General features: G+C 34.5%; 1 protein-coding gene across 1 annotated transcript in view; it reads left to right on the plus strand.

Annotated features, from left to right (window-relative positions):
• Positions 1 to 1,332: 1,332 nt before the first annotated feature.
• LOC106469100 (U3 small nucleolar RNA-associated protein 14 homolog A-like) overlaps positions 1,333 to 24,085 on the plus strand; it is a gene marked incomplete at its 5' end in the record, with an annotated part of 24,803 nt that continues 2,050 nt past the window's right edge. The window contains 8 exon segments of the mRNA XM_022397515.1: positions 1,333 to 1,374; positions 2,877 to 2,971; positions 4,789 to 4,912; positions 12,663 to 12,740; positions 15,110 to 15,565; positions 15,568 to 15,998; positions 16,587 to 16,703; positions 17,725 to 17,824. Coding sequence (XP_022253223.1) covers positions 1,333 to 1,374; positions 2,877 to 2,971; positions 4,789 to 4,912; positions 12,663 to 12,740; positions 15,110 to 15,565; positions 15,568 to 15,998; positions 16,587 to 16,703; positions 17,725 to 17,824 — 1,443 coding nt within the window.

Raw genomic sequence — 24,085 nt, forward strand, 5'->3', positions numbered from 1 at the left:
AGCTCTCTATGTCAGATAAAACAATTTAAGCTAGCTCTGTGTCAGATAAAACAATTTAAGCTAGCTCTCTGCGTCAGATAAAACAATTTAAGCTAGCTCTCTGTGTCAGATAAAACAATTTAAGCTAGCTCTCTATGTCAGATAAAACAATTTAAGCTAGCTCTCTATGTCAGATAAAACAATTTAAGCTAGCTCTGTGTCAGATAAAACAATTTAAGCTAGCTCTCTGCATCAGATAAAACAATTTAAGCTAGCTCTCTATGTCAGATAAAACAATTTAAGCTAGCTCTCTATGTCAGATAAAACAATTTAAGCTAGCTCTCTGTGTTAAATAAAACAATTTAAGCTAGCTCTCTGCATCAGATAAAACAATTTAAGCTAGCTCTCTGTGTCAAATAAAACAATTTAAGCTAGCTCTCTTTGTCAGATAAAACAATTTAAGCTAGCTCTCTTTGTCAGAGAAAACAATTTAAGCTAACCTTCTATGTCAGATAAAACAATTTAAGCTAGCTCTCTGTGTCAGATAAAACAATTTACAACAAAAGTGCATATCTAGATTTCAAAACATATGACTATGTAACATTTTGAATGTTGAGCATGAAATCTTTTTGCAAAATTAAAATATACAGGAAAGAAAAGCATTCATTTAAACCAGATGGTTGTAGGGGTCTTCAGATTGTAGATTAATCTTCTTTACAGTCATTCTGTTTTGTGAATGTTTGTTGGAGCACTAATAAGTTCCAGAATTGAAAATTCATCAACTGTATGGTAGTTGATGGTGAAATGTTTACCTATCGGTGTATCTTGGTTCTCCAGTTTAAGATGGTTTAAATGTTCTTGTGCTCCATCACTGATTCGGCAGCCTTTTTGCCCAGTGTATTCAGTGGTACATGTAAAGGACTGTCTTATGTTGAAAGTTCTGTTCTTTCCTTGTATATGTGTAGTGCTGTTTATATGTGTGGGCAGGGGATGCACCTATTTAGTGCCTGGAGTGCCATTTTGTTTTTGTTTAAGGATTTCTTTTTGGTTTTTGTCATGTCTGTAAGAAATAATGGGTGGGTCCTTGAAAAGAGATTTAATGGTAGGATCTTCAGTATGTATTGTGTAATTGTTTAGTATAATATCTTTGATCTTCTTGTTGGTCTGGTGGTATGTTAGCACAAGTGGAATACGATCGATGTGTTCTTTCTTGGTAGGGTTGAGTGGATATCTGAAGTATCTTTGGTGGCTGCATCATGGATAAGACAGTCCCCATCTGTCCACATATGAACAACACCAAACAGACTGCCAACTTGGTGATCGAGCTAAAGAACACCTGAATGTTATTGAACTACAAAACCAAGAAAATTTCATACTCAACATTTAAAATCTTACGTATGCAATTTTTTAAATCCTGAGCTTGTGTTTTTGTTGTAAGCTGTATGATCTGATGAAGAGTGGCTTTTGTTGTAAGCACTATGATCTGATGAAGAGTGGCTTTTGTTGTAAGCACTATGATCTGATGAAGAGTGCCTTTTGTTGTAAGCGATATGATCTGATGAAGAGTGGCTTTTGTTGTAAGCGATATGATCTGATGAAGAGTGGCTTTTGTTGTAAGCGCTATGATCTAATGAAGAGTAGCTTTTGTTGTAAGCACTATGATCTAATGAAGAGTGGCTTTTGTTGTAAGCTCTATGATCTAATGAAGAGTGGCTTTTGTTGTAAGCTCTATGATCTAATGAAGAGTGGCTTTTGTTGTAAGCTCTATGATCTAATGAAGAGTGCTAGTTTAAAATGTCATCCTTTTAAAATAAAAATATAAAAAACTTGGCAAATGTTTATCCTATTTTTAATTTCAATATCTTTACTGCCTATGTAGTTAACTATATATATATTTTTTTGAATGAAGAATGTGATAAATTTTGCCTGTATTTCTTTCTCTTAGAAGCTCAACAGTCTCATATCTGTGAAGTTATAATATCTATACAAGTCAGTTAGAAGCTCAACAGTTTCATATTTGTGAAGTTATAATATCTATACAAGTCAGTTAGAAGCTCAACAGTTTCATATTTGTGAAGTTATAATATCTATACAAGTCAGTTAGAAGCTCAACAGTTTCATATCTGTGAAGTTATAATATCTATACAAGTCAGTTAGAAGCTCAACAGTCTCATATCTGTGAAGTTATAATATCTATACACGTCAGTTAGAAGCTCAACAGTCTCGTATCTGTGAAGTTATAATATCTATACAAGTCAGTTAGAAGCTTAACAGTTTCATATCTGTGAAGTTATAGTATCTATACAAGTCAATTTAATTAGCTTATAAAGAAAATTATCATGAGAAAAAATTTTTTTCTTTGCATTTATTTATATATTTCTTTCCAAAACATTGAAATAAAAGCTCGTGGCATAAGGATTACAGAGAAGAAATGAATGTTTAGAAATAAAAGAAAGTAACGTAGTTTTCACTTCTCTTTATTTCATGAAAATGTTGGTGAAACATAATTCATCTTGCAAATCATCACATCCAGCATTTTATACTCTATAGCATTTGTTTCTTGGAGAAAACAGGGTAGCAGAATTGAGGATAGATATTTTGAAAGTGCAAGGCTTTTTTATTGTACTATACTGGGCTTTTTGGTAAGGTAAAACTTTTAACTTGCCAAACTCATTACTGATGATTAAGAGAACAAAAGTTTCTTTCCTTGTAAGATCTAGCCACTGGACAGGAGTTTGGTATTTAAAACGTTTACAAGGAAAGAAAGTTTTGTGGAAAAAGTAGAGACTAATTACTTATTATTGAGTTTTGTGAATTATGATCTATCTAGAAATGTATCACATAATAGAAATATTTTCTGTGTAATAATCATCTTTGTTCAAATATTTACTTCTTAGGCTCAAGAAAGACACAGAGAACTCCAGAAAGCTCGTGCTCTCTTGTCGTATAGAGAAGCAAAAGCTAGAAGACAGAATAAAATCAAGAGCAAGAAGTAAGGGGAAGTGATACAGCATGTTTATTGGTGCATTGTTTAAACAGATCAAAGAAGTATTGTTTAGTGTAGAGGGAAGTGATACAGCATTGTTTAAACAGATCAAAGAAAAGTTCACAAGTATTGTTCAGTGTAGAGGGAAGTGACACAGCATAGTTATTGGTGCATTGTTTAAACACATCAGAGGAAAGTTCACAAGTATTGTTCAGTGTAGAGGGAAGTGACACAGCATAGTTATTGGTGCATTGTTTAAACACATCAGAGGAAAGTTCACAAGTATTGTTCAGTGTAGAGGGAAGTGACACAGCATAGTTATTGGTGCATTGTTTAAACACATCAGAGGAAAGTTCACAAGTATTGTTCAGTGTAGAGGGAAATGATACAGCATAGTTATTGGTGCATTGTTTAAACAGATCAAAGAAAGTTCACAAGTATTGTTCAGTGTAGAGGGAAGTGAGACAGCATAGTTATTTGTGCATTATTTAAACAGATCAAAGAAAAATTCACAAGTATTGTTCAGTGTAGAGGGAAGCTTGTTCAACACTCATCAAGTTGAGTACCTGATGATGACAAAACTTTGTTGAAATGTTGTACATTTGCTATTATGTTAAACTTATATTGAAGTTTTTCTTCATTACCCATTCAAGCTGTCTCCAACCATTATTGTTCATACTTGTTACATTGAAGCTTGTTCACACTCATTACATTGAGGCTTGTCCGTACTCATTACACTGAAGTTTTTTGTCAAACATGTCATTTTTTCAGAGGACTATTAAGTAGTGTAAGCATTAAGTGGACTGGCTTTTCCTTGTTAAACAAAGACAAGAAATTTGAAAACAGGATAAGTTTATCTTATAGCAGATAAACTAAAATTAAAAAAAACTTGTAAATAATGTACTTGGCCATTATTTAGTGTGTTAGTGAAAATCAAGAAAAAAAACTTTATGATATGTCTTCTTTGCTATCTCATGGCCAATACATCTTTAATTTAACCTCTTGTTTACCATTAAGATGTAACTCTTATATCTGCTGTTTGTTCCCAACTTCTATGTAACAATACTTTGATACGGGGTTTTCACATTTAATCTAATGATATATATGGTTTTTAATAAAATATACAATGAAACTTTTAAGTTTCAGTGTATTCTGGCATTTTAAGTTTTATTAGAAGAGAGAAGAGAAACTCCAGTGTGTTCGTCAGTGAAGAAAGTTTTAAGAGTGATGTAAAATATTTATCTTGATTGGTAATAGTTTGGGTGGTCGTAATGTGGAAAACCAAAACCTCTGCTGTATTTTTTGTTCTTGAGTCTTAAAGTATGGGAAATCATTTGATTAAATTTGTATTCCACATTTGGAACTTTATTTTCAAAGGTTTTAAAATTACTTGCATTTGATGAATTTCTTACAATTACGTTTTGTAGCATTTAGGTCAGTGTTATAAATTTCCCTTACGTTTTGAGTTTCTCTAATTAGGGCTGCCTCTTCCTAAGAATAACAAACATTCTGAATTCTAAGGAAGATCAAAATCTGCTTTAAGTGTAAATTGTTGGTACTATTTTTCTGAGACTTTCTAATTAAAATTTGTTTTTCTTATACTTAAATATCTTTCAAGTTTGAAAATCTGTATCTTGTGTGTGATAAGTTGGTACATTAACTTGTATTATGTTATCTTGTAACCTTGTTGAATGTGCTTTTGTTGATTCATTGAAAAGTTGTGGTGTTAGAAAGAGCATTTCTCTGTATTATAATGCTTTTATAAGTTGTTTGAAGATTTATATAAAATTTGCATACATCTCTATTTTTAAAAATTCCATTAGATATCATCGGATATTGAAACGAGAACGTTTAAAGAGAGATTTAAAAGATTTTGAAGAATTAAAGAAAACAAATCCTGAATTAGCACTGGAGAAATTGAAAGATTTGGAACGGCAAAGAATTTTGGTGAGTTTACACATATGAGTAGTTTTATTTCTGCATCATTTCTATGTTAAGACAGTAAATATAAAGTTAATTATTTGAAAATGTGAGTTAGCTAGTTTATATGCAATTCAAAAAAGATTGTTATGAAGAATGAAGATTAAATTAAAAATATATGAAATTCAAGGTTTATCTACTACTCATTGGAATGATATCAATCGTAATTACTTCTGTAATCATCATTAATATAGGTTGTATCATATGCTCAGCTAATTCTGACATTCAGTACTTTACAATAAAAATGTTTTTGTAATTCTTGTTGTTGTATACTGTTGTCTCACATAAATCAACAACAGTACTTGAAGTTGACAGCTGTTATAGGTGTCGTAAGTAAGTTATACTCTATTATTTTTTTATTGTTACTTTCATTAACCCTGCATTAGTCTTCTGTAAAAAGTTTCTATAGTCACTTTTCTGGGGTCCGAGTGGACTACATCATAAAAATTAATTTAGAAATATTTAATTAATAATAAGTAATGATAATAATAAACTACTATTTTGGAAACATTGAAAATCTTTTCCTTTATTAATAAATAAATGAACAACAGTATTGGTTAGAATGTTTATATATCTAATTTTATTAATTTTTTATTATTATACTTTTATTATATTGTTTCGCATTGTTCTAAAACATACCTCCTCTCACAATACAGCTATTACTTGACTGCCAGGGTTTCTTCCTTTGCCCATCTAAGCATTGGTCTGATTTTTTTCTCGCTTGCTCCAGTTTTTTATACCCCACTTAATTACCCTTGGTGATATCTGTCTCGTGACACTCTCCACCTGCGTCAGTGCACCCTCTATTCTGGTATTGTATATAAGCACTTTGTTCAGATAATGTTCTAACTTTTTCTTGACAATGTGTTCACTAAAAGTTTTCTTTGTATTACCCAGTTGATTTTCGATAATTTTTCTTTTTCTATTTGATAAGCCGATATCTGGCATGAATTCCTGGATTACTATTTCTGGCACAGAGGCAATTCAGGTTCCTCCTATCCCACCTCTGATATCTAGCATCACTCAATAAGTGTGTTTGTGTGTGTGTGGGGGGGGGGGGTAGTCACTCTCAGTTGAGAATGTCAATGATCTTATAGTAGTGAGATGGAGACATATATTTGGTTTTGGTGGTGTTCCTCCAGGGAACTCTGAGGCTGCAATTGAGGATAGTCCTGAACATTCTGGAGAGAATTTAGATTTGCTTTTTCCTGTACCTTCTTTAATTCTGTTGGCTTCTCAGGAGGCCACTTTGGGATAAGATTGCTTAGGTTTTTTTTTTCTTCAGTTTGTTTATTGAGTGTGTGATGTTTCCCCAGTTGCTTTTGATCTTGCACCTTACTTGGTGGCTGAAAGGTATGGGAATACTTAGTTTTCCTTCTATCCACTGACATTGTGGTTCATGCAGGGAGGTGTACTGCTCATTTACATGAAGGGACAGCTGTGTCTTGTATGTCACGGTTGTCAGAACTATGTGATTTAACCTACCACCGCTAGGTGAAAGCATATTCCGACTCTCAAAGAATACATCAGCTTCTAGAAATTAGGGGTTCTATAGATCACTTTGTAGTTAACCTGAATAGATCAATGCACCTTGGTGGGACAGGGGTAACTCTAAAAGTCCAACATGTTGTTTTTGTAAAACTAAACTGTTGAAAGACTCTCAGGATCACTAAGTCCATTGATAACGAGCTGGATCCATTGTTAACAAGTACATTGGTTCATTGTTGGCTTCTATATTCGTTCCTGTTGTTGTTGTCGTCATCTCAACTTTCATCAACTCCTACAGGAGGTTATAGCTCTGCCTCTATTTGTGGTTCCTGACCCCCGACATCAGCTCCATGGTCCATTGGTACCCAGAATAAATTCTGTCCATACCCAAGGGTTCCACTGCTCGATCGTAATTCTGCCAGCAGTGTTGGTAATTATTGTATGCCTTCTGGGTCTCAGAGGGCTCGGTTCCAAGAATATCTGGATGTATGGTAAACCTTAACCATGAATTCATGGGCACTACAGGTCCTTGAGTCAGGATTAGTCATTCAGTTCACATCTTCATCACCATTATCCCCTTATCCTATAGTGTTTCTATCTCCTGCAGTTCCTCAGATTTTGTAACTTAGTTCTTAGGGCTATCAGAGTTTGGGAGGTAGAGAGAGAGAGAGAGTTGTCTCAGATCTTCTGAGGTTTTATTCCCATCAGTTTGTTGGGCCCAAGAAGACAGGGGATTGGTTTCCAATCCATGATTTTTCTCATCTACGTCAAGTCCTAGATTCTTCAAGGTTTGCAAGTGACTCATTCCTCACTCTGAGTTGGCATTTTTTTACTAGGATTGTGGATGTCCAATTCTGATGTAGTTGCCTCTTTTCTGCACATTGGTTCTGCCAAATCATATGTACACACACTATTTCCTGGATGACTGGTTACTGCTGGCACCATCTCATCAATTGTCAGAATGTTACACTCGGATTCTACTTTCAGAAACAACCAGGGCAGGCTTCATTCTCAGAGCTTAGACATCTATTCTTGCTCCAACTCAATATGTCATCAGCTTGGGTATTTTTTTTAACCTGTATCTCAGTCAGCCTTAGCTGACTCCCATTCAGCTCCATGTTATGGAGCAAGAAGCTTGACTCTTACTCTCCACTCCTTCTCCCAGTGCATAGATGGTTCTTTCTCTCTCTTGGGAATGTGGGCATGCCTTTGGGATGAGTGCACAAGAGATCATTTCAGTAGTCTTTATGTGGCCAAGGGATCATAAATAACTGGATTTCCCAGTTTCCTTATTCAGGATCATTCTTTGATATCGAGTAGTTGTTAGATCAGGTCAATACTAAAATATGCGTTCCTCTCCCGCCACCTCATCCAGAGCTCCATCTCTTCATGAATGCTTTGTTTCAGGGATGGGGTACATATCTCAACAGTCAGGAATTCCAGAGCCTACGCATGGATGACGAGGCTTCCCTACACAATGTTTTAGGCCTTCTTGCTCTTCCAAAGGTGATGCCTCATGGTCTGAGCTTATTAAGGAGAAAGTCAGCAGGCTTCACTATGACAATTTCATGATGAAGTCTTGCATTTTCCGTCAAGGGAGCACTTGGTACAGGGCTCCTTGTTTTCGAACCTTGGATCTCCTTTCTATTAGCTTTCCATGTTCCACAGGTGATGACTGTGGTAGCAGATCAATTGTCTCAACAGAAACAGATTCTCCCAATAGTATAGATGCTGCATCGCAAGGTTTTTTGTTGGATTGGCTCTCATTTTGAAACAGTGATGATTGGCGGGTTGTCCACTCTTTGTTTGGAACACCCAACTACTGGCAATTTGTATTCATTCTATGAGGATGGGACGAGATTCCAACTTTTGGCCCTCCCCCCCCCCCCCAATTCATATGTTACCCAAGGTACTAAATATGATTTTTTTCGAACCCATTGTTGGGTACTGTTGATAGCACCAGATTGGCAGCTACTCCTTTGTCTCTGCTTCTATGGTGCCTTCAGTGTGACCCGTCTTCCACTTCCTCTTTGGCCATCTCTGTGGAGACAGCCATGATCTGACATGGTACACCCAGTTATCCAGAAGCTCAATCTTCAGGCATAAATATTATGCAGTCTTTTGCACAGCATTGGAGTTTAATTTCTAAGGTTGCCATCTATTTGTCTCAGTCTTTGCTTAGTCCTGCGATGAACATTTATAAAAAAAAAATGGCACTCATATCGGCAATTGTGTATTAAGAGGAGGTTGAACTTGCTTCAGTCAGAAGTGAAAACCATAATTCGTTTTTTAACCTGGCTCTTTGGCTAGGGTTTTGCATCTTCCACAATCAACTTGTATAAGGTGGCCTTAACAACTACCATTCGATACTCGAGACATTCTTTGAGTCCCCAGTACTCTCCGGTCTCCTTAAGTCATTTTGGGTCCTTTGTCCCGAACAACCATTCCAGTTACCTAACTGATCTATTAAGGTTACATTGCATGCCCTTTCTCAACACCTGTTGTGACCTTAGCCTCGTGTGCTATGTATCACCTTTCCTTGAAGGTTTATTTTTCATTGCTACTGACATACTGTTAGACAGGGAATGGGATAAATCCTTTTCACTGATTCATCTGATGACTATTTCTCATTTTTATGATAGATCAAATTTCGATATTTTGTTATGTCCAGTGAGTGTCTTGAAGGTTTTGTTGCCGGCACTAATTCCTTTAGAGATTCTAGACAATAACTGTTATTCATTGGGATCATTTAGTTCCCAGGATTTATCCCTGGTTACATTGATGAGGTGAGTATGAAAATGATCCATATCGTTTATTCTGGGCTGTCTTTGAAGGCGAGGAGTCTTCTGCGAATCACGTCTAATCAGATTCGTCACGTTTCTATGTCCTTAGCGGCCCAGTTGAACTGGCTGCTGGAGAACATTGTGTGGACCTCCTCCAATACTTTTATCTCATATTATTTGCATGATCTGGCAGTATCATCTCCTCCAAGGGTTTTTTGACTACCCCCTGTAACTATCTTAACCACTTACACTAGATTATACAGAGGGGTGATTATTTTCATTGCTATGCTGTCTCTACTTTACCTTTCAGGGTCCCTTACCTTTGTTTTCACAAGATCCTACTCTGTTGCAAGTGTTGCCCAGGCAGTTGTGCTTTTATTAAACCAATTCTGCACTAACAACCACAAATTCAACATACTTTATGTTACAACAGGCTCTTTAGAAATGAGGTGTTCCATAAGACCACCTAGAGGCTTAGTTGGTGGTATTACTGTTCTGTGCTGGACCACCACTCATGGACTATTATGAAATAAAGCATAAAGGGATGCTTCTCATCCCTTTCAATCATTGCATTGAATAAATTGGGGCTGGTTTGCTTTTAAAAACTTAAGGAATTTGTTTCTCCTATTGCACTGTTTACAGAGCACTGTTTCTCAAGACTCCCTAATGTGCATTACCCCCTTCAGATTCTACACACCCAGTTTTCAGTCATTGGGGTGGTGGACAGAGACTTTTCCTCCAGAGTGTTAGAGTGAATTTTCTCTGCTCTTGGAGAAGAGGGCAAAGTTGGGGCCCTCCTACCGAGATCAGGGGAAAATATCCAGGGACTTTGGAGCCTAATCGTAATACTGGTTCATATTTGATGCTCAGCTATCAGGGTGGGTTGAATGTGGCCCTTCTTTTTGATCAATATTGGTTCAATACATTATTCATGGAAGAGGGTCCATTGTCTCCTTGTAATTCCAAATGCAGAGTGGTCCCATCCTAGGTCCTTGGTTGAGCACAGTCTGTTCCACATCCTCCCCATAATTCCAGAGACAAGTGGAATTTATCTTGTCCAGACTGTATATGTTTCATCAGGTTGAGTAAAGCATACAAAATTCTGTAATTCCGAACCTGGGCTGTTGCCTTTTGGACTTCTTCAGGTCGAGGAGAAGGTTTGCTCATTTCATTATTGCTTACATTATCACCATGATTCCAGTGGCTTGGAACACATCACTCTATGGCTAAAGGTTGGGGTCTACTCATAAGTGTATATATGGCGATCCAAATTTCTTAGTCACCAATGTGGGATATAGGGACCCTGGCCCTATAATTCCAACCCCGAGCAGTTAAACCTCAGCTACCTGGTTGGGGCCTGGCCAGTAGTGATGGCAGATCACATCACATTCCACCTGCAGTACATGACTTAGGTTCCAAGTGAAGAGCATACCTGTTCTCCATGTAGTGCGGTTCTCGCACAAGGGTGCCAATCTATTGTTGACACACCTATGATCTATGCAGAACTTTCTGTATGGATAATGCCCTCGCAGGCCCCTCCACCTTATCAAGGTGGGATTCTAGCTATAAGTGGGAGTGGAGGTAAGTATGTTTTGGAAGTTAACATTTTCTCAATATCAAAATATTTGCAGTAATACTTGACTCCTCTCTCACACTCCCACTTTTCCTCCCCACTAAGAGCTAGTGTTAGAGACTGCAGATTGAGTCAGTCTCAAAAAAGTGATAACATTATTTGAATGAAGTGCTTTTATACAGTACCAGGATAGAGGGTGCATTGACATAGGTGGAGAGTATCACAAGACACATATTGCCAAGGGCAATTAAGTAAGGTATAAAAGACTGGAGCAAGCAAGAAAAACTCAGACCAATGCTTAGATGGGCAAAGAAGAAACCCTGGCAGTAGAATAATAGCTGTAGTGTGAGAGGAGGCAAGTATTATTGGAAATGCATTTTTTGATTTCAGAAAATATTAACTTTAGGACTAACCTAAATCTCGTGAGATATTATTGGGATTACTGCCAAAAATATCATTAACAGTATGGGTACCCAACTAATGAAACAATGCATTGTAATCTTTATAAGTAAGAAAGCAAGAAAAGTATATTTACTTAATTAGCTACTGATGTACAGGTTGATTTTTAGCTTCATTCTAAGTAGGTAGCTTGCTTTGTTTGGAAACTAATACCACTCATCATAGTTGGCTTAGTATTGTTTTGAACATAAGCATAATGGTTACTGTGGTTTGTTTTTGTTGCTGATTGTTGACAAGACATTGGAAACCAGCTTTTTGACAATCAAACGTTAACTTTCAAATTTTTTGACTGCACATATAAACAGCATTTCAGACAGGCATTTGCCTTGCCATATAGCCCAGCTGATGAGTTTGGGTATTAAATTAAATGCCTCTTTGGCAAAGAATTGTGGGATGGAAGAGATGCTAACATTATTTGATATGAACTCTGTAAAGAACAAATTAAGATGAAAGTAAATAGTAAAAATGGTAGTCTAACTTATTTTGTATCACAAACATTACATTAACAATAACAGTAGTGTAACAAGAAACTACAACATGTCTTTATCACAATGTCATTCTGTACTTTAAGGTGTGTGTTGTATCACAAACATTACATTAACAATAAACAGTATAACAAAAACTAAAACATATCTTTATTACAATGTCATTCTGTACTTTAAGGTGTGTGTTGTATCACAAACATTACATTAACAATAACAATAGTGTAACAAAAAACTACAACATGTCTTTATCACAATGTCGTTCTGTACTTTAAGTTGTGTGTGTTGTATCACAAACATTACATTAACAATAACAGTAGTGTTACAAAAAACTACAACATGTCTTTACCACAATGTCGTTCTGTACTTTAAGGTGTGTGTTGTATCATAAACATTACATTAACAATAACAGTAGTGTTACAAAAAACTACAACATGTCTTTATCACAATGTCATTCTGTACTTTAAGGTGTGTATTGTATCACAAACATTACATTAACTATTACACTAGTGTTACAAAAACTACAACATATCTTTATACCAATGTCATTCTGTTCTTGAAGGGGTGTGTTTATCAAATATTGGGACATAATATTTGGATAAAAATATAGAAACAGTTGGTGTTAGTCATTATGAAGAATGTTTCAATAATTATTCATTGTCTTGACTGTTTTGTTATTGTATGCTTATTTCAAGTGAAGATATATAGACACATTTGGGTCACCATGAGATATAAGTTATTCAGAGTATGTAATTTTTAATATATTACTAAAATTACATAGTAATAGTATAGATCATGTTAAGCATGATTTAATGTTTGTTCTTGAGACAAGGTGCTAGAAATATCAAGTTTTAAAAGTTTCATTTTTTTCAGTTACTTTTTGGGAAATAATTTTTAATTTAGTTTTTTATTATTATTATTATTTCCCTTAGGAACGTGTGACATTAAAGCACAAATCTACAGGCAAATGGGCAAAGCAGCAAAAATTGAGGGCCAAGTATGATGAACAAGTGAGTTTTACTTGTTATGTAGCTGAATATTTCAATTTGTAATTTTAAAATTCTTGTTCTCAAATATTACCCAAAGCTTATTTCAATGGTTGAATTCTGTAATTTTAGAAAATGTCAGCCGAGGTTCAGGTTTATATTGCTCTAATATCCATACCTTGGATAATTACAAGATAAACTCCAGGTGTTTTTTAAAAAATTAAGTAATCCAACACCATAACCTAAACTGTAGGATTCCTTAGATAAAAATAAAAAATTCATTTAAAAAGTTTCTTTTTTAAGAAAGTATCGTATTTAATGCAAATCAGTATGTTTCCAAATTGTACCAAATTGATTTCAAATGTATGAAAATCTGAACTGTAATAGCCATATTTTATTGATTTAACAATTTCTTTTGTCATTTAAATAATTACCTTTCTGTATAATTTAAAAATTTTTCCTAAGTGACATATGTTTTTGTGAATTCCCAAATTAATTGAATTTCAAAAAAGCCCCAAAACTCAAGCACTTTGAATAGTTGAGTAAAAAATTCATTGCACATTTTGTATGTAATCATGTATGCTAACTTTTCTATAAGAATTGATGTCCCAAATAAAAGTATTCAATATTTTATTTTTTTTTTTTTTTTGGAAATCTTTATACTTGTAAAATATAGAGGAAAATGTAACTTGTTTCTCTAAGGATGAAGTCACACAAATTCCAGAAAAAAATAGCTGTTTTTTCCCAATTAGACAACATTCTGATCTGCTGTCACTTTACACAATCATATTTTACAATATTATAGCTGGACAGATATACGTTTGACATGACATTGAAAAGCATTCATCCACCTAATACATGGTTCATTTGTGTCCTTTCATTTGATTTGTTTTAACATGATCAATTGAAATTTCTGAATAAATAAAAATGTGTCAATTCAAAATAGGTATTCAGTATGCCAACAGACAATATACTGTAGAGTCACAGGGTGTGAAAAGATAATTAATTATATCAACAAGTTTGAAAAGTTTATTAGGTTGTACACTTTACACCAGTTGCATCAGTCTACCCAACTGTTTAATAGGTACCAGCAGGTAGCTAGGAGTTAACTTGCATTCTATCTGAGGAGATAGGTGCCTCCAGTGTTAACAATTGACTGGATAGGTGCCTACACTCTAGCTAATGAGATAGGTGCCTTCAGTGTTAACAATGGACTGGATAGGTGCCTACACTCTAGCTAACGAAATAGGTGCCTCCAATGTTAACATTGGACCGGATATGTGCCTATACTCTATATAATGAGATGGGTGCCTCCAATGTTAACAATGGACTGGATAGGTGCCTACACTCTAGCTAACGAGATAGGTGCCGCCAATGTTAACATTGGACCGGATATGTGCCTACACTCTATCTAACGAGATAGGTGCCTCCAGTGTTAACAATGGACCGGATATGTGCCTACACTCTAGCTAACGAGATAGGTGCCGCCAATGTTAACATTGGACCGGATATGTGCCTACACTATCTAATGAGATGGGTGCTTCCAATGTTAACATTGGACTGGATAGGTGCCTACAAACTATCTAATGATATGGGTGCCTCCAATGTTAACAATGGACTGGATATGTGCCTACACTCTATCTGAGGAGATAGGTGCTTCCATTTTTACCAACTTGTACCACTGGACAGCAGAGTTGAGTATTAGCCTTATGTGCCTTTCAAAGGAGGGACAAGAATCAACTTACTTATTTTACTTTATATAACTGACTGGCTCCTGAATTTATACGTTGTCACAGAGAATGGTTTGTATGTGTATGAAAGTCACTATCAATGGACCCAAGATATTTCCAAAGTTTACAGTATTATTTATTTATCACAGTCAATGGACCCAGATATTTCCAAAGTTTACAGTATTATTTATTTATTTATCACGATCACTGGACCAAAGTATTTCCAAAGTTTACAGTATTATTTATTTATCACAGTCAATGGACCAAAGTATTTCCAAATATCTGGGTACATTGACTGTGATAAATAAATAATACTGTAAACTTTCCATTGACTGATAAATAAATAATACTGTAAACTTTGGACCAAGATATTTCCAAAGTTTACAGTATTATTTATTTATCACACTCAATGGACCAAGATATTTCCAAAGTTTATAGTATTATTTATTTATCACGGTCAATGGATCAAGATATTTCCAAAGTTTACAGTATTATTTATTTATCACTATCAATGGACCAAGATATTTCCAAAGTTTACAGTATTATTTATTTATCAGTCAATGGACCAAGATATTTCCAAAGTTTACAGTATTATTTATTTATCATGGTCACTGGACCCAGATATTTCCAAAGTTTACAGTATTATTTATTTTTCCCCAACAGAGCAGGGAACAGTTGAGGGAGCAGTTGGAATTGAGCCGGCATTTGACAAAGAAAATTGTGGCTCCATCAGAGAGTGAGGAAGAAATTCCTCTAAATGACAAGACTTCAGAAGAGGACAAGTCCACTGATGCTGTTGAGAATCATTTCTTTTCATCTTCAAACCCATGGTTAAAACAAGCACCTTTAAAAATTAATGAATTAAACAGTATGAATGACAAAGTAGAAGAAAGTTGTGAAAAGGAAGAAGGTGTTTTAGAAAACATATGTCAAGATGGCATGCTTGAACAGTCCAAAGATGGTGATGACTGTAAGCAGTACTCAGAAAGCAAAGTCTCTCACTCTGTTAGCAATCCAGAACAACTGAATAGCTTCATATCCAAGAAGAAGCAGAAAAATAAAAAACAAAAAATTCTGAAAATATTGATGATATATTTGATTCACTCGAAAAGAAAATAGTAAAGAACAAAAGTCCGAGGAAAAAAAAGAGACTGTCATTGGATAGGAGAGAGTTTCATATTCCAGATGAAGATAATAAAGATGAAGAACCTCACATGGAAGAATGCTTAATTAATGAAACTTTAGTGCAGAAGCGAACACTAGAAGATTTTGAAGATATGTCAGAACCAACACCAAAGCCAGTTGAAATATGTTCTGATAAAAAAAACATTAAGTCCTGTTCTAAACATTCTGAGAATAAGGGAGAGTGTGCTGATGATTCTGAAGTCCAGGTTGATCCACAGAGTTTTGTGTGCGTCAGGACTCAAGATATCGACTCACAGGTACCACAGCTCCTTGATGGTGGTGATGAAGCAATAGATGAAGTTGAAGATGAACATAGAATGAATATAGTGGAAGCCTTTGCTGATGATGATGTTTTGAATGAATTCAGGTATGTACTTATAACAATGGGCTACTTTCAAAAGTATTTCAATAAATTTAAATAAAAATAGCCCTTTTCATTATGCAATTTTGATTACAAGAAAAATATGCATTGCAAAATTAATTTGCATAAATATCTTGTAAGGCAATTTGATGCACAGTTACGTATATTTTAGGAAAAATAACGGCTGATTTTTGTGTTATTACTATTATTATTACAACAAATTGGCATTCAAATGATAAATATTCATAATGTAATTTTTGGACAGCCAAGACAGTTTTCAGCTTCAGTTATCAGTTAGATTTGTTTTCAATTGTTCGTGCCGTATAAGATAAAAATTCTGCTGTTTTTGTTAATTATATTTTGTTAGTAATATATTACTAACTTTCATAAATTGTCTAAAATTTCTGATTTTAAATCTAATTTTGCTTTCACTTAAATAGAAGTGAATTGTTTGATACAGAAGTTTATTTAGTCACACAAAATATTCTTATGGTATTACATGTTATATACACATTAATATAAATATGTGTTACACAAAAATACCTTTTTACCTCTATTACAGTTTCTTTTTTTTTATTCATTTAATTTTTTTAGAGAAGAGAAGCGGTCAGTAATTGACCAAGATAAACCAAAAGATGTGAATATTTTTCTGCCAGGATGGGGCTCTTGGGGTGGGTCTGGAATCAAACCATCTAAAAGGAAAAAGCAGCGGTATGTAGTTGTATTTTGTTTTTCGTGGATTGTAAGGGTTTAACTGTTTGAATTTGATTGTTAGTTTATAAAACATATTTCTGTAATATTAATGTTACTGCAACAGCTTTGATTAAGGCTTATTTTGATTTTCAGTTCATAGCTTATAGCTTCTGGAATAATTTTATCAACAGGCAAATGTTACAACAAACAACAGAGGTGCTAAAAATTATAAAAATTCTGTTATTTTGGAAGTCATAAGGCAGTAATTATAGTTTTGCAGGAATGTAATGAAACTTTAAAGTAAACTATTAAAAGTATAACATTAGGTGAAGTTTTCAAGTTGAGGCTAGACTGTTTGGGATTAGTTAAAGTGGTTCAACAACTTAATTACCTCTCCTGTTAAACAAAATAAATAAAAATAAAATACTAATAATAATTATATATATGTATATATTGTTTCTTACTTTAACTTTGTCGGTCCACTGTTAAGTAAGTAGTCATTTTATATAAATTATTTCAAAATTAGCCTGAATATCTCAGTATTCATTCAAAAAAATTAAATTTTTATATCGTTATAATTTTCTAGGAAGCACACTGTAAAATTAAGAAATTATGGTTAATTAATTTAGAAAGAAAAGTTACATTTTATTATATTAAACAACAACTGTGATTTAAATAAGCTGTGGAAAGAAATCTTTGTTTTAATATCGTTTTAATATTTTACTCAAAATATTCCAATCATTTTTGATATTATATAAGTAATAATGCAGTAGAAGCTTTCAATAGAGTATTAATTGAAATGTGCATTTTTTCGTTTTTTAACCAAGAGGTGTTAATTTAATACTGACATAAAAGCATAAATACACATAACATTTGAATATATTGCAACACTTAATACTTACAAATGTAGTACTTTTTTCTACTTGATCTGTTTTATATTTAAAATCAAGAGTCATTTCATGTTTGTTATTTACAAATACTGATATTGTATGCACAAATGTTAATATTTTTTGCTTCCCTGGAAATAACCAAATTATAGGTTCCTAATAAAAGCACCACCTGGCCCTCCTAGAAAGGACCATACTTTGGGTAATGTGATCATAAATCAGAAAAAAGATGACAAGGCTTCCATACATCAGGTAAGATTAATTGTCTCAAAAGTATTTTTAATATTGCAGTTATTTTTTTGTGTATTTACTTTATACATAGAGGTCTTCAGCTCATTTTAGTGTTGTAGGATTTAAAAACAAAAATGAAATGCATCAAGTTTACAAATTTGGTAATTACAAACACCAAACAGCTATGCATCATCTTTCAATATGTTGTGTGACACCAAAAAGTCTTAAAATTGAACAACTTTGTATAAAAGTGAGCTTCAAAAACTATTTCTAAAAACAAAAAAAGGCTCCACTCCCAAGATTGTCTTACAGCTTTGTACTTGTAAAGAAAAGATCAAAGTCAAGACAGTTGCCTGAGAACTAGGATGCCTCCTTCTGTTTTTTATTTACCTGCTCTCACAGATAAAGTAATTCTCGTTTAGTGCTGCTATCTATATGCAAACATTTTTTTCACAAGCTCTGAGCTCTCACATACTCCATGATCAATGTGGTTCAACTGTGTCTCGTATGTAAACCATCATGTGACAACTCTCCACCAATAGGAGTGCAATTTATCCTCCTGATGCATGTGATTCCTCTATTCGATTCTACCGAACTATCACTTCTTGGCAGTGCTATCGTCATGATGTTTTTTGTTTGTGCTCTATTCCCATGTTGTTGTTTTTTAAATTTCATACAAAGGGGAAATATTTTTCTTATTTCACTTTGAAAATGATTTCATTTACTTTCAGCACACTTACAGAGAGGAATTGTTGGCTTTCGTATGTTGGGAGATTAATCATTAGATGAGTTGACCTTTGTTAGGCCTCGAGTTTGGGAGCCCACACATTTTGACTATAGTCTGCTGACTTTGGACAGATTAGCTGTTATACTGTTACAGAATTTGAACATTTTTTGATTTCAATATTGTTATTTGGGTTTACTAACTTATGTTTAGCTAGATTTGTAAATACATATTGTAGTTTAGGATTTTCAGTTAGAGTTTACTTAGTGATATCTTTTGTACTACAATGTTAGATTAGGCTTTGTTATTTTAGGCTTACTTGTCATTCATTTTACTGGTAAATCATAAATTAAGTTAATTATATTGTTCTCTTCAACATATATCTTCTAATAAATTTTTATTGTCAATATACATGTACTTAATTTTATAATGTAAAGAATATTTCATTTTCGTAATTACTTAAATTTTCTGTTTCTTAATTTGTTTGTGAGGACTCCTGAGGTTTTCTTGGTTGATACAGCTTGATCTGTTCTGGATTGATTTTTCCTAACCTAAACTGTGGCAGCTCATGTGGCATGTTCTTCCTTTTCATCGTTTATGTTTCCTTCCATCTCTCACCTTTATTTCCAGTCCGATCTGGATGGCCTTCTTTGTCCTGTACATGCTCTTGGTTGCTTGCTTGCCATAAGGCTTCTTTCTGTTAGTTCCCTTTCCCACAGTTTCATTTTTCCTTGCACCACTCCTCTGTTCATGACTTTTTCCTTTCTCTCTTACCATGTGGATTTGGCTTTTCATACTATTGTTTTTTCTTCCTTGTCTCCTTTTTCCTGTAATTCCTGGTGTCTTCACGGTGATCAGGCACCTTACCTATCTCTTAATTTTCTGGGGCATGTCCCTTTTTTTATTTAAGGATCCCACTCTGTGATGAGTGGTGTCTGTCCAGGTACACTTAAAATATTCAGGTCCACACTGTGAGGCCATGATGACTTCACTACTATGAGTTTCGTGGTCATCCATTGAACTATATCCAGCATTGACTCCAGACTCTCCATCGCATTTTCTTCCATTGGAGTATGTGAGTCTTTACCACTTTCCAGTTCAAGCCACTAGGGTGGTACACCATGGAGGTGTCCTCTTGATTGTCATACTGATATATGATACAAACAATAATGAATACATTCTGTTAATAGTTGGGTGGTGGTGTTCTGCTGGTGTAAATGATGAGATGTCTTCCAGTCTGATGCTCCATCTCTGAAAGAGCTATCAAAATTGCAATTCACCCCTTCCTTTGAAATCCTTCATCCTACCCCCACATGGAGGTTGGTTCCCATTGGCTGGGTTTTGGATTCGGGGGAAGATTCATCAACATAAGTCCTCATACATGTATTATTGGTGTGTCTGTTCCCTTACTCAATTGGCCTCAATTTGTGCTACCCCTCGAAGATTTCCGTTTACCAAGGATTATTTGCATTGGGATGGTTCCTGTCTGATTGGTTTTCAGTGAAATGTCGCACAATACAGGGAGACCTTGATTATTCTGTTTGGATGTCGGCTTTCCCGATCAGTAATTTGTTATTGCTTTGCTCACATGTGCCCATGATATCTCCCTCCATTTTGCCAAATTTGAGTTGAAGATGGTATGATCCTCTTTCCCACCCCCCCACATGGATGTCAGTTCCTGATGACGGGGTTTGGATTGTGGTTGACTTACCGACTTTATGATCCTCATCCTAAACTCTCATGGGTGTTGGTTCCTGGTGGCTGGATTTTGGGTGTAGTTGATTTGCCGTGTATAGTTCATCGTGCCCTAGCCACTCTACACCTTGAGGCACATTCTTTTACTCTCATCCACATTCCTGTCTCCCAAGGGATTGAGATTTTGATATCATATGGTTTGGATTGTTCTCTCCCTTTTTGATGTGCTGCTCTCTTTTTCCACACTGGGTGTAGAGTATACCTGGTACAGATTTGGTGCGGTCTCCTATGTAGAATCCTCTACTGCAAGAATCTCCATTTTTAGGTGCTTTTCGAATGCTTTTGAAGGGTGCTTCTTTCTTTTCCTCGCACTGATCCTTCCACCTGTTCATTGTGGGATTCTAGCTATTTATGTGAGAGGTGGTAGGTTACAGTATCGAAATTTATATTTTCTGATGCTGAAAATGTATTTCCGATAGGTACTTAACTCCATTCACACTTCCCACCCTTCTTCCCCACTGAAAACTAGTGCTTCCATTTTCTTCCAAAACTCGAAGTGATAATCCAGTAGAATGAAATAGAGGGGGTCACATGTATCAGGAGGGTGTGTCGCACTCCTATTGGTGGAGTGTTGTTGCATGATGATTTACATGCAAGATGCAATTGAACCACATTGATCATAGAATAAGTGGGAGCTCAAGGCTTGTTGTGTGTAAAAAGATTTTTGCATATAAAGGCAGCACTGAACAAGAATAGCTATATCTGTGTAAGGAAAATTATAACTTTTGGAGACAGAGGTGTGTTGCTTCCTCCAGTTTTAAGCGTATCTGGGGGAATCTTAAAACTGTATAGATTTTTTTCACCCAAGTGTTTGATTTTAATTATTTTATTAGTCTTTTTCATATTTGAGATTTTTATAAGAGCATGATATGCAGATATTATCATTCAAACTCCAGGGATATACTACTGGAGAAGGAAAGCTATTTATTATTAATATTTAGAAGAGGGTCAAAAACACTGTAAAGCAAACAGTGGCACAGCAATATGTCTGCAGACTTACAATGCTAGAATCCGGGTTTTGACATCCATGGTGGGCAGAGCACAGTTAGCCCATTGTGTTGCTTTGTGCTTAACTACAAACAAAGCAAACACTTTCATACATGTAATCATAAAACATTCCATGTAGACTTACCATGTGATTACTTGATTCAGACAAAGAGTTTAAGAAGTAAAATTAAAGAAAAGCATCATAAATTTAATAAATTTAAATTGACTGGTATGATGGGAGATTTAGAAGATTATAGAAGATCAAGTAAGTTGGTGAAACAGGAAATTAGGACATCAAAAAGATTGGCTGAAATGTAAAAAATTAACAGTAAGGATTTCTTTAAATACATTAACTCTCTCAATACAGGCTCGGTCAATTTGACCGACCACGTGACCGTTTTGTACTCGTTTAAAGTCTTTATAGATTTAATACTTATAACTCTCAATATAGTATGTATATCTTCACAAAAGTCTTTCACATATAAAAAAGTCATATTTCTTAGTGAAGTGTTTTTAATAAAATAAAGTAAAGATTTATACAAAAACATATTTGTTTTAAATAGTCCATGTGCAAAGTAATTTTCATGTTAAAATTAAAAATACTTTTCCTTATCTCAAAAATCTGATTTCCTTTGTGTAATTCCTAAAACCTCCTAAATACATTTCTAATGTATTTTTTCAGTAAAACTTTATTGTTTATCTGTTATTTTCTCTACCCTATATCAAAACGGGATCGGTCAATTCGACTAACCTCGTAACCACCAAAAAAAATTTAAATAAATCTAAATTAATCTTTTTTCTTTCTAGAATGACTTCAAATTGTAACATGAAACTAAATAGCTCTAAGTTCTTAACAGTGTACATCTATTTATAATTAAATTTTATTGTTTTATTGCCTTTTGTACCATTACCGTTCCGTTATAAGTTGTAAATCACTCTGGGAACATGCAGCTCACATTATGCTGTAGAGTTATATTACCCACGAGCTGCTTGCATGCGTGCCTCGTGAACTGTTTTAATTATATTATTATTATTATTACTTACTTTAACTAAAATCTAAAGATACAGATCTTTTAAAGCTATTTAAGACTAAATTAGGTACTTTTATAATAATAAATAAAGAATAAATGTGAAAAAAAGAAATAAAGTACTTACTCAATCTTTTTTTTCTTGTTCTTGACTGTAGAGGACAGTTAAGCCTGATTTTTTATAGTATATTGTAGTAAAGCACTTAATAATATTTAATTAATTAAATAATGCACCAAAGAATATAGACTAATAACATACAAAAGTAGACAAATTCACTTACCTCTCAAAATTGTTCTGGCTTTCTAACTATGCAACAAGAGCCATTACAAATTAATCCAAACTCGTCATTAACTTTCCCACAGGAACAAATCTTGTACTGTGAGTGAAGTTGAGGCTTATCTGTTCAGAACACAACGTTATACAATACGCCATTTGATAGATGAAAACCTTGAGTTTCTATTGGTTATAAGTAATATATAATGAAACATAAGAGAAAACTATCAATTAATTGTGGAAGAGAGGATGTGACAGGTGTGTGTGTGGCAGGAGGGGTCTGATTTTCTAATAGATAGCTCTGTAATCAAACAAAATTGAAGACTAATAATTATGGTTTGCAATAACGATTTTACAGAGTAACTTACGTTTAAGTTCGTACTTTTTCAAGGGGTGGTGGATAAAATAGGGACGATGACATGCTAAGAGAAAATGTGTCATTTGGGTCACACTAGTGGAAAATCAGGATTTTGTGAAATTAAAACTTGTATACTATTAAAATATGGATTATTAGCTTAGATTTTATGCAATTTAATTGGTATAACATAAACAAAGAGTAGTTTAATAAAATTTTGTATATAAGACACTAAAATCTTGTGTCATGCACAGTAAAAGATACTCAGGGTGTGAGGATTATGGGCAAACAAAATGTTAGGATGGGGGTAGTACCCTTGAGGCTAGTATCTGATGATTATCAGATGGCTGGGTTATTAAATTTTGCTTTTTCTTTGTTTTTTACTCACAAAGATTTTAAGCAGTATTCCCCATCATGAACAGTTGATAGATGGAAACAAGATCAAACAAGATGGTTGCATTAATTTGGAGCTGGTTAAGAAAAAAATTGGGAAGATTAAAGAACGATAAGGCTCCCAGGCCAGATAATATTTCCCCAAGGGTTTTGAAGGAGGTTAAATATTGGATATGTGGGACACTTACTACTATTTTTGTCAGTCTTTGAATAGTGAGCAGGTACCCGAGGATTGGAAGTTAGCTAATGTAACTCCTTTTTTCAAAGGAGGTGATCAAAACTGTCCGAGTAATTGTATACTCAATAGTCTTACATCAGTTGTGGGAAAAGTTTTGGGAAGTCTGTTAAAAGCCATCCAAGCAGTGTGCTGTTACTAGTGGTAGGGCAAATAGAATTTTAGGTTGTATCTACAGAAATACTGAATATAAGTCTAAAGAAGTTAGAATTTCATTGTACAGGTCACTCGTTAGGCTACATTTGGAATATTGTGTTCAGTCTTGAACTCCTTACCTTAGGAAGGACATTGAATTGTTGGAAAAGGTTCAGAGACGGGTTACTAGAATGGTGCCTGGGATGGAGGAGTTGTCATATGAGGAGAGGCTGAAATCTATCAAATTGTTTTTACTTGAAAAAAGGGGAGTTGGGGGGGGGAGTCTGATTGAGGTGTTTAAGATTGTAAAGGGAATTGATATTGTTGATGCATCATCTTTTTTTCATATTTAACAGTGAGAATAGTAAGACCAGATGACACAAATATAAATTCTGG

This window comes from Limulus polyphemus, unplaced genomic scaffold (genome assembly GCF_000517525.1).
Source record: "Limulus polyphemus unplaced genomic scaffold, Limulus_polyphemus-2.1.2 Scaffold3303, whole genome shotgun sequence".
Classification (NCBI taxonomy): Eukaryota; Metazoa; Arthropoda; class Merostomata; order Xiphosura; family Limulidae; genus Limulus; species Limulus polyphemus.